General features: G+C 44.5%; 1 protein-coding gene and 1 long non-coding RNA gene across 2 annotated transcripts in view; both read right to left on the minus strand.

The window, feature by feature from the left end:
- The window catches only part of LOC148936005 (uncharacterized), an 86,657-nt gene that overhangs the window by 71,268 nt on the left and 3,468 nt on the right, over positions 1–11,921 (minus strand). The gene's annotated exons all lie outside the window — the stretch shown is intronic.
- On the minus strand, positions 5,365–10,879 carry LOC148936014 (uncharacterized). Its single transcript, XM_089079951.1, has one exon. The coding sequence runs from the start codon at positions 7,348–7,350 to the stop codon at positions 6,472–6,474; it is 879 nt and encodes a 292-aa protein (XP_088936077.1). The 5' UTR covers positions 7,351–10,879; the 3' UTR covers positions 5,365–6,471.

Here is an 11,921-nt window from a genome sequence, read left to right on the forward strand (position 1 = left end):
TCAACTATATAAATATTATTCTATTTATGACAATTTTATATAATACCTGTTTTTCTAAATAAATGCTGTTTTGCATTTATACTGTGTATACTGTGTATAACATTAAATTAATTAATTAAGTATTATTCAGTATTTCGCTCAATAATTCATTAAGAAATCTGCACTGATACTGCATACATATATATATGTGTGTGTGTGTGTGTGTGTGTGTGTGTGTGTGGCGCGCGCGCGCGTGCGTGCGTGCGTGCGTGCGTGCGTGCGTGTGTGTGTGTGTGTGTGTGTGTGTGTGTGTGTGTGTACACAATTGCAACGCATTACGAACTCGCCTCCTCTCCCTGCGATCATGAAATCGCTTCTTGTTTCCTTTATATCTTTCCTCTCTTATGTTGATCTCTCGGGTTTTCGAATTACGTTGAAGGCCCTTGAAAGTTCATGGTAGCCAAATAATCAACGAATCTTTCCTCTATTTCTTTTTTATTAACCACTATGGATCTTTCGGGTTTCTAAATTACGTTGAAGGCCCTTGAAGATTCATGGTAGCCGAATAATCAACGAATCTTTCCTCTATTTCTCTCTTATTCTTATATTCTTTCTTATATTGTCTTCCTTTTTCTTTAAATGTATCTTACCTTTCTTTATTCACGTAGTGAACCGATCAGAAATAGTTTTAAATTGCCACGGTCTAAGTGGTCCCTAAAACGGTTGCGTAATCGGCGGAACGCCCGGGCTCGACGTGCGGCCAAGAAAACCGCTTTACAAACAAATTTAACAGCAACAGAACAAACGGAATCAGTACAATTAGAATCAACCGCTCCAGCTTCAAAATCCTCCTCTCATCTTTTCTCTGTAAATTTTCCCAACCTATCAACAGACCCGCTGGAAAGGTTAATTTTCGCGATAAAGCTGAGTTATTCTTCCGTACCCCGTTCCCCATCATAGTTTCCCGTCGATTTCAATATCCTATCCCCAGGTATCTGAGACCACGAAGACCACCCCTTTCCCCCCGAAGAATCCTCCTTGTTAGAAGAATCCTCCGCGAATTAGAAAGCCTTCCTCCGAAAGAGAATCAGGGCTAGATTCCTCCTTAATTCCTCGATGATAATTTACATCAGCATTTATGCACTATTTGTTAATTACGTGACAGAAACATTGACACTATTAGGTTAAGTCAATTTATAAATTATAAATTATTATAAATTATCATAACCGGGGAACACTGACCAAAATTGAGATGGACCAAACTTAGCAGCAATAAATACTTTAATCAAAGAGACACATGCACAATATTTCAAACAAAATAAATGCAGTAAGATTTTCACAAACACACGCGCGCGCATACACACTACACACACACGCGCGCGCGCGCATACATACATATTATTTTTTAGACACGCAAGTAATGGAGAATATAGGATAACAACATATTGTACCATTTTGATTACGTACACCTTCAAAAAGGCATACGTAATAATTTAATGGAAAAAGATTTACTTGTTAACAAAAACGTTCAACGTTTAGAGGAAAATGGAGGTGAAAACGGAATGCACTAAATGTATTATATTATTACAAAACGATAATATAACAGAGGTATTAAAACGTGCCATAGAAATCGTTGAAATGCAATTTCCCACTTTTTGTCACTGTTCGAAATTGCTAGAAGTAAATCGCGCCTGAAAGCGAAACGCGGAACACGATAAGTGCATGTGACGATTCGCGGCGATCGACTGCGCCAGGTAGCTCGTCGATATCTATTACGCGAAAATAATTATGCTTATCAGCCACCCTTCAAGGGCAGCGTTGTTTCGCAATCGACGAAACGTATGTGTGTGCTATCGATTGGTCGAAAATCACATGATTCGTCGTGTCAATCGCTGATAGGACGAAATTGATCGGATGATCTCGCAAACTTTTCGAAAAACCCTCGTTACCCAAAATTCTCTGAGAGTCGACCATAATCCTTGCTACTGGAAAGTATACCGTGCTCGTGTCGTCAAGTCAGTACTCTTGTCGTTCTCTATCGCTCTTATCGTACTCATAAGTTCAGCTCGTGTCGTAAGTTAGACTTGTCATATCACTCGTCTCGTAATAACGTTACGTAAATCGTCTCGTTGCGAGAGACTTTTCGGCATTTTGAATCGTGGCAAATCCCTAGTTCACATTCTCTTTCGTCACATCGAGATTCTAGTGCCTCGAACTCGACAAGAATATTTATTGCGAACATTCTCAAAGAGCGAATTCTCAGTGACAAGTACGCGTATCTCAGCTTGACGAAGCAGCACGTCATCATTCGCTAAATTTGATCAAGGTAAAAGAGCTTGCGACCATTCTCTTATCACGCTGCGGACATTCTCCAATCACGTGACCGTGCAATTCGTGCGAACTATTCAACCCTGTGCGTGCAATCTGTCTAGCGAACATCTGTTCTATTTTATCAACGTGTACGCCACCGTCCGATTCTAAATTCTGTATATTTCACTAGCAACAACTGACTTATTAAATTAATGTGATTTGTCTTAAGAATTCTCGTCATTCTATCACCCATCGGATCATCAGTCGAGAGTCGTTCCAGCGAACGGCGTCTCAATTCCGCACACATTCGAAATCTAAAATTTTAACTTTGTTTCAAGAAAAATTATGATTGTACTCTAATCTGTGATCAGTAATCATCGATTTGGTATCTATGTTTCTTCGAATATAACTGCGATGTTCATTTAATCATTTTTAATTGTCTGTTGGTTTGTCCAACATAACATTTATCACAATTATTGCATTCAATTTTATATACTACATTTTTTCGTGAACCTAATGAGATCTTATCTTTATGTCTAATATTTTTGATACGCAATATCTTTTCTTGTCGTTTTTGCAGATATTGTTTGTTATACCGCGGAATCGCGATTAAACGTATATTCATTGTGGCTATCGTTAGTCGCATTAATAATGCCGCGTAGCTGTGTATTGCCGTAAGATTCTGATTCCATGCCATTATTATTTGCTATCTTTGTCTAATGCGCTATCTTGTTTTCGGTCGCGAACTTGATCTTCATATTTCTGTATATTTCCGCTTGCGCGTGCTATTGTTCGGGCTGCAGATTACCGCGCGTTTATTGCCGCCTTATTTGCGTTACATAATTATTTGCATGCTCATTGTTTTACATTTTGCTACCAGTTGCTACCAATTGTTTCGCTGCAAATTTCGAGAGCTCGTTGTAGCGAATTTCAATTACGAAAATCGGTGTCGAGTTACCGCGGATATTGTTAACTGAAATTTCTCGATATTGCATACGACAATCATCTTTGTGTCGCATGTCGCATGACTTTGGATCAACCGTGATCGGCGAGATCGAATTTGTATTGTAAACTGCCTCGAGATCGTGCTGGAGAGTTCGCGAATAAACTTGTTACTAATTGTTAACTATCGATATTAATTATTTATTGACCCGCCCCCTCTCTCTCTCTCTCTTTCTCTCTCTCTCTCTCTCTCCCTTGATAAGCGCCTTGACGATCGAATCACCCCCTCTACCTAGTAATTTCCTGAGCAGCCGTGCATTCTGTTGCTACGTACCGCGCCCCGGCCCGTATCCACGTAAAATTTCGTCTTTTCGTGGCACGTACCGCGTGCCTGGCGCCCAACCGTGTTAAATCTGACTGGTTAGCGAATTGTAGAGAGTCGCTGGCGTGTGCCGGTTTCCTTCGACGGGTCCGGAAGCGCGGGCGCGTGGCGGACTTGGACCGCTCGGTCGCTGCTCGTGAGACCGATGAACTCGCAATATATATCGCCCTTTAAGGGCACAGTGTCAGTCAGTCAGCCAGATTCGGTCAGCTCAGTTCACTCGATCACTTTGTCAGTCAGCGTTTAATATCTGTTAATTCAGTTCAATTCAGATAGCTCATTCGATTTACTCAGTTCACTCACAATGCCCGTTATCCTTCGAGTCTCATTAGAATATAGAGTCAGTGCGCGATTTTTACGAGTAAAGTTTCAACTTTGAGATTCCCCTGATTATCACCCTACTTTCTCAACTTACTCGGCATCGACAATCTTCAACATCGACAATAGTAAAGCGAATTCATTTTATTTATTATTTTTTCATTTTTTTCGGTTGTGACACGTTACGAACCTGTCCTTGTAATCATGGAATTGCTTCTTGTTTCTTCTTTCTGTCATTAACCGCTGTGGACCTCTCGGGTTTCTGAATTTCGATGCGGGAGAGATGCCCTTGAAGATTTATTGTAGCCGAATAATCGACGAATCTCCTCCCCGCCCCTCTCTCTCTCTCACTCTCTCTCTCTCTCTCTCTCTCTGAGTACGTGAGTAGACGTGTCAAACATCGCTCAGCAAAAATAGTTAAGTTTTAAGTGGTTATAGTGGGAATACCGACAAAAAGCTACTCAAGTTATAATGGCATACGCTGGAATTAGCCATGAGTATTATCTAGGTGGAATATGCTGATTTGTGAATATGAGAAGTGTATTTCTTGTGCGGGACAATGAAATCTTATGCAGCAGGTAGACACAAGAGTGCTGACGTGTGAAATATTGCAAAAGTCTGATTTACTTACGACCTTGGTCGTAAATAAATATCGATATGGATGATAAATATGCTGACAGCAGAAGTATCGGAAGTATCGGAAGTGTCCCCCGATTTTAATGAGCTTTGAGTATGTTAAAATGTGGACAAAAATAAGAGATACATATTTTTTTTTATCTGCGTTCTCGAACGTTACCGTTTAACAAAACCTGCTATCATCATTATTACTATTATTATTATTCTTTTTATTATTATTATAAAAAAGCTCTTATTTCAATAATTATTGTTGCACTGATACTGTACTGACGAATTGCATATTCACCTTTAACATTGTCCGGCGCAGTCAACGCGGTATGAGACGAATACGTATGGAGCGCGTATATAGAGATATTTTTCACTCATTTTCTCACTTTCCCTTGTGAGTATCGATGCATGTATTAGGTTATGATTAGGTGAAAGCTTTAAAGTGACAGAATCAATCTAAATGAAACCAAAGATAAACATTATCAATATTGGAGAAGAAGAAATGGAGATGAATGATGACAGCTTAATAGCTATTATCAAGAAATAGAATTGACGCAGTAAATGAAGGTTTGTACATGCGAATAGTGAAAAGAATAGTTAGGGAAAAGAGGAATGACAAGAGCTAACCCAGAAGAGTAGAAAGAAAAGAACGTTCCCTAATAATTGAAACAGAAGAAACATCCATCGAGAAACTAGGACCATTATTTCTCTGAAGTATCGGTGGTAGGGATTCGAGAGAATACATATATATATATATATATATATATATATATATATATATTGTAATACACGTATATATGTGTATCATTGCATTGTGATGTGTTATTCTAAACACGTTATTTGCGATAAATATCATCATATGCCTTGGTAGTCGAAAGGTGTAACGCGATCACCTCGCTCGACGCTCGGATCGGCTCGTCAGTGTCCGGGTTCGAGAGGAGGGGAGACTCGAGCGTACGCGAACACAGATTGCAGCGAAAAGATCGTTTATTGGTAGAAAGATAGATACAGAGTAGTACAGCGCCGGGTGATGTCGCAATGTCGTTGGTAGCAAAGCGGAGATGCAAAGCGGTTGGCGTAAGGCGGCGAGAAGCGCAAGACAGGTGCGGCGTGCGGTCGACAACGGTTTATTTACACGTGACTATGGCGCGGTTACAACTAAAGAACTTAGAGCTACCGGCTTATAACTAACGGACTTAATCTGTATTGCATGCACTTACAAGCTAACGTCAAGTTGGACGGCGAGGATTGCGGGCAGGGCCGATTGTTACGTCGAGCCCTTCGCAATGGAAACCGGCGAAACCCGGTGGAGCTGAGCGAAATCTCAGCCCGCGGAGTGGTGACAGGAGTCGGCGAAACCCGACAGAGCTAAGCGAAACCTTAGCCCGAGGCGTGGTGACAGGAGTCGGCGAAACCTGACAGAGCTGAGCGAAACCTCAGCCCGAAGGTAGAGAAAACTGGTGAAACCCGGCAGAGCCAAGCGAAACCTTGGCTCCGAGAGGTAGTAGGTACTGGTCAGGTCGGTGTCAGGAGTCGGATCGCAGGATCTGGTCCCGATGTCTCGGCCGGCCGGGCTTATATACCCGGCCGGCGTTCCCCACTGTGCGCCGTCGGTCCGGCGGTGGGGAGTCGGTATCGCGTGGGGTACCATGAGCGATAGCGTGAGCGAGACGGCGCGTGCGGTGTACAGGCAAGCGAATGGAATAGTGCGAGCGGTGTACGTGCAAGCAGGATAGGCAGCGCAGGATAATAAAAATAAGCCAGGTGTATATGTATATATGGATATATATTTTCCTTACAAGTAACGGTCCTGCCGTTACATAACCCCCCTTTTTAGGCGCTATTGATGCCGGGACTGATTACTTGACGGTTTGGTTCGGGTGTGCCTTCAGGTCCTGCACATGGACATGTCGATGCTAGCGTCCGTGGGTATCCCGTAGGTCGACGATGACGGGCGAGATGATCTTCCGAATTTCTAAGGACCCCACGAATTTTGGAGCCAGCTTGACGTTGAACGCCTTGGCCTTGTTGGACAGGATGTGGTTCCTCTTCCATACCAATTCTTCGACCTTTGGCTTCCATTCCCGCCGATGCAGGTTATAATGTCGTTCCTGATATTGGAAAGCACGAGCCAAGTTCACGAGTTTGTAGGCCTCTTGCAACCGTCGGTGTGTCGTTTCTGGAGTCGGAGTGTTTTCCGGGTGCCGTCGGTTTTCCGGGTGAGGTCGAGCGAGCTCTCTGCCATGGTTGAGGTAGGCAGGAGTGTGCCCCGTGGTCTCGCTCCAGGCCGTGTTGAAGGCGTATTGGAGGGCGGTGATGTGCTCATCCCACGTCTTCTGGCTCCGGCCCACGTATTGAGCGACTATGGTCTTAAGAGTCCGGTTGGCCCGCTCGACCGGATTACACTGCGGCGTGTATGGCGGCGCGGTGCGATGTTGGATGCCGAAGGCGGTCAGCAACTTCCCTAGCTGCTTGGATTTCAGTTGCGTCCCATTGTCCGTTATTACCCGCTGTGGGCACTCCTGGCGGTACACGACCTGGTCGGTGAAGGCCCTGGCAACATTTGCTGTAGTGGCCTTCCGTAATGGCGTGGCCTCGAGCCACTTCGTGAAGCGGTCCTGCATCGAGAATCCACGTGTGTCCATGGTTGGAGCGGAGTAGCGGCCCGACCAGGTCGATGGAGACCTGCTGCCATGGCGCGGTGACCGGAGTAGTGTGGAGGGTCGTTGTTGTGACACTTTGTGGGCCATACAGATTGCGCAGGTGCGGACGTACCGTGCGATTTCCCGGAGCATCCCCGGTCAGTAGTACTGCTGGGCGACGCGAGCCATGGTTTTGGCGGTTCCCAAGTGTCCAGATGCGGTCGTCGTGCCATCGTTTGAGCAGGGCGGCACGCTCGGGTGTCGGAACACATCGTTTCCATTGCTCATCGACAGGCATCTTCCGGAAGTCCAGATCGTGGAGGATGTGTCGGTACAGGAGTCCGTCCCGTATCTGGTAGTCAAATCGGTAGGCTGATCGGGTCTGGACGTCTCGGCTGATCCGGTGATACCATAGGCAGAGCGGCGTCTGTTGTGCCGTGGCGACCTCGGGTTGGCGAGAGAGCGCATCGGCCATCTGATTCTAGGTACCTCGTCGGTCAATCTCGAAATCGTGCTATTGTAGTTCGAACAGCCAGCGGGCCAGTCGACCCAACGAGGCTTTCAGGCGTTGGAGCCATCGAAGGGACTGGTGGTCAGTGAGCACGGTGAACCGATATCCCTCTAAGTAGTCCCGCATCCGGCGAATCCCCCAAACTACGGCGAGGCATTCCAGTTCAGTGGCGCTGTAGTTCCGCTCGGCGAGGTTTAACGTGCGACTGGCGTACACGATGATCCGTTCTCCTTCGGCCAGTCGTTGTGTTAGGACGACGCCTAATCCGTGCGTGCTGGCGTCTGTCTGCAGGGTGAAATTGCACGCGAGTACTGGAGCGGAGATTAGAGCGCCTTTGAGGCGTTGGAAGGACTTGTTCTCTACGGCGGTCCAGGCCCAGCGGGCGTTTTTGCGGGTCAAGCGTTAGAGGAGAAATTCAGGCGCCGTAATTCAGGCGCCATGTAACGCGGTCACCTCGCTCGATGCTCAGATCGGCTCGTCGGTGTCCCGGTTCGAGAGGAGGGGAGACTCGAGCGTACGCGAACACAGGTTGCAGCGAAAAGATTGTTTATTGGTAAAGATAGAAACAGAGTAGTACAGGGCCGGGTGATGTCGCAGTGTCGCTGATAGCAAAGTGGAGACGCAAAGTGGTTGGCGTAAGGCGGCGAGAAGCGCAAAACAGGTGCGGCGTGCGGTCGACAACGGTTTATTTACACGTGACTATGGTGTGGTTATAACTAAAGAACTTAGAGGCTTATAACTAACCGGCTTATAACTAACGAACTTAATCTGTATCGCATGCACTTACAAGCTAATGTCAGGTTGGACGGCGAAGTATTGCGGGCAGGGCCGAGTATCACATCGAGCTCTGCCTTCGCAACGGAAACTGGCGAAACCCGGTGGAGTTGAGCGAAACCGCAGCTCGCGGAGTGGTGATAGGAATCGGCGAAACTCGACAGAGCTGAGCGAAACCTCAGTCCAAAGGTAGAGAAAATCGGTGAAACCCGGCAGAGCCAAGCGAAACCTTGGCCCCGAGAGGTAATAGGTACTGGTCAGGTCGGTGTCAGGAGTCGGATCGCAGGATGGGATCTGGTCTCGATGTCTCGGCCGGTCGGGCTTATATACCCGGCCGGCGTCCCCCACTGTGCGCCGGCGGTGGGGAGTCGGTATCGCGTAGGGTACCATGAGCGATAGCGTGAGCGAGACGACGCGGTGTACAGGCAAGCGAGTGGAATAGCGCGAGCGGTGTGCGTGCAAGCAGGATAGACAGCGCAGGACAAATAAGCCAGGTGTATATGTATATATGGATATATAGTTTCTTTACAAGTAACGACTCTGCCGTTACAAAGGATAAGATGCCTGCCCGGTAAGCAGGAGATCCAGGTTTGATTCCTGGCTGAGGTGGTATTTTTTCGCAAAATAATTACGAGTTTTCACGATTGGTTCGTGGTCGAGACGCACACCCTCCCTTCTTATTATTATTTATTGCTGAAGAAAGAGAAATTGAATGTAAGATGGAGGAAATGTCCTAAGGAAATTTAATTGTATTAACGTTAAAAGATATTTTAAGTATCGGGAATATCGTAAAAAATTGTACACGTGATGAAACGTGTCATACGTGCACAGGATCATAAAGCGAGTGAGTACATAACGAGTGCAAAGAAAAGATGTGTAAATTATATATTTAAAATACAAACATACAATCTAAAGATAAGCGATGAACATGATGCACTTAATTTGGAATGTCTGATACTTAAAAAGGCAATTCAGGAAGAGAAAAAAGGGCCGGTTGGAAGGATGAAATAGCAATTACAGAAGGAAGAGGAGCTGATACTATACAAATGCGCAAACTTTGATGGCATATACCTATAAGGATGAGTTACAGCATTAAATTATGAAGAAAATGAATTCCGTGTTTTTAGGATCATCGAAGATCAGATTGACTGATGAAATAGAAGACAGTGAAATAAGTGTACCGATATATAGTACAATTAGTTATAATACAATTAGATGCGATGCTGAAAATAGAAATACAGATGAGATTATTTTGTATGTAAGGGACGATATTAAGTATGAGATTGTATTAGTAAAAAAAATAGTTTCAAATTACTGGTATGTTGCAATTGAAATAAAAGAGGAACTATATAAAGGTGTAGTAATATATCATTCACCAAGTTCGTCAAATGGTGATTTTGTAAGATTTATGGAAAATATAGAAGAATTAATAATTAAAGAAAAATGTATGATAATAGGAGATTTTAATATAGATTTTATAAAAGTCATTTTATTCAAGGAAATTACAAACGGTAATATTGAGTTTAGGCATGAAACAATTAACAGACCGTGTTAACAGACTGACGAGAGTGACGAAGGAGAGTCAAACAATGAGATTTAGTTTTTGCTAATAATGAGATAGAAGTGAAGGTAATCACGAGCTTAAAATAACGGATCATGCTTGATTAAAAGTTAGTTTGGGTCAATGTAAAAATAAAAATAAGAATAAATGTAAAGAATTTAATGTTAGAAACTATAGGGATTTTAATGCAGATAAAGTTATAAAATTAGTAGAAAATAAGTTAGAACAATGCAACGGGTTAGACATTAATACGCGAGCAAAAAAATTTGTTGATAATATAATACATGCATTAGATGAGGTAGCACCTAAGAAAATATTTAGAATTCCAAAAATATGGAAAGGGAAAAAATAGTTTTCAAAAGAAATTAGGACGTCGTAGCATTATCGTATCACTGATCTGCCGAGACTTATTAGGGCGCTGGAATAATCATGTTTCCACGTTTGACCTTCGAGAAAGCAACTATTCCGTCCTTCCGAGCCCATTCGTATTTTTAATTTTTATAATGATATGCCTTCCGTGTACCTAGTCTCGTTCTAGTCGCTCGGGAGCATAAGTACGCTCGGGAGCATAAGTACGCTCGAGATCCGCGCTTGCTCCGAACACACCGACCGTCACGCGTACCCGTGATACCGAACACACCGACCGTTGCGCACGCAACAAGCACGCACTCGTCATGTGCGTGTCAAAATACCGCCGACGACCCGCGCTATTTTGGCAACTTAAAAATAACATACGCGACGGGTACATAAATCCGGCCGACTTCTGATACAAGAATCAATGTTTGCGAAATTGTTGGAACGGCCGGACTCGACGGGCGGGCAAGAACACCGCCACACAATTGAACTAAGCTTTAACGAAATCGGCGAAATCACAATTAGAACCATTCCAGCTCTGGAGTCCTTCTCTAATATCCTTTCTAAATTTTTCCTTGATTTACCTTCCGATCCGCTGGAATGTTTAATTTATACAATAGAGTGAAATTATTCCCCTGTACACCGATATCCATCAAAGTCTCCGATCGATTTCGAAGTCTTGTTTCCCGGTTCTATAATGATCAACCCTTTTCCTTTGAATTAGAGGAAGAATCTTCCTGTTCACTTGATCTGATAACCCCATCTCCAGAGGAATTTCAGGGTTATTCCCCTTCTTAACCCTCCAATGTTAATTTCCATTTATCTTTATATACTATTTGTTAATCACATGAATATCGACATTATTAGGTTATTATTAATTAATGAATTACTAGGACATTATTAGGTTAATTAATGAATTACTATTATATAACCGGGTAGGATTATCCCTCATTAAAATCCTATCCGATGACCTTCGTACTGTTGTAATATCCGCGATGTCTCACACACACACACACACACACACACACGCACGCACGCACGCACGCACGCACGCACGCACGCACGCACGCACGCACGCACGCACGCACGCACGCACGCACGCACGCACGCACGCACGCACGCACGCACGCACGCACGCACGCACGCACGCACGCACGCACGCACGCACGCACGCACGCACGCACGCACGCACGCACGCACGCACGCACGCACGCACGCACTGCACGCACGCACGCACGCACGCACGCACGCACGCACGCACGCACGCACGCACGCACGCACGCACGCACGCACGCACGCACGCACGCACGCACGCACGCACGCACGCACGCACGCACGCACGCACGCACGCACACACACACACACACACACACATACACACACATTCCACTACACACATGTCATCTCTCTCTAAATCATGTAATTTATGTAATATAACTTTATGTTATTCGTTTAAAGAAATAATTTAGATTTTAATTTTTTTTTATTTCTTTTAAAAAACCCTTGTTTCTTTCCCGTATTGAT

The sequence above is a fragment of the Pogonomyrmex barbatus genome, unplaced genomic scaffold, assembly GCF_055798465.1.
Source record: "Pogonomyrmex barbatus isolate J1 unplaced genomic scaffold, ASM5579846v1 scaffold3, whole genome shotgun sequence".
NCBI classification, from domain to species: domain Eukaryota; kingdom Metazoa; phylum Arthropoda; class Insecta; order Hymenoptera; family Formicidae; genus Pogonomyrmex; species Pogonomyrmex barbatus.

Bases quoted from the DNA above. Each gene is read 5' to 3' on its own strand.
- LOC148936014 (XM_089079951.1), bottom strand. From the start codon at position 7,350: ATGCTCCGGGAAATCGCACGGTACGTCCGCACCTGCGCAATCTGTATG.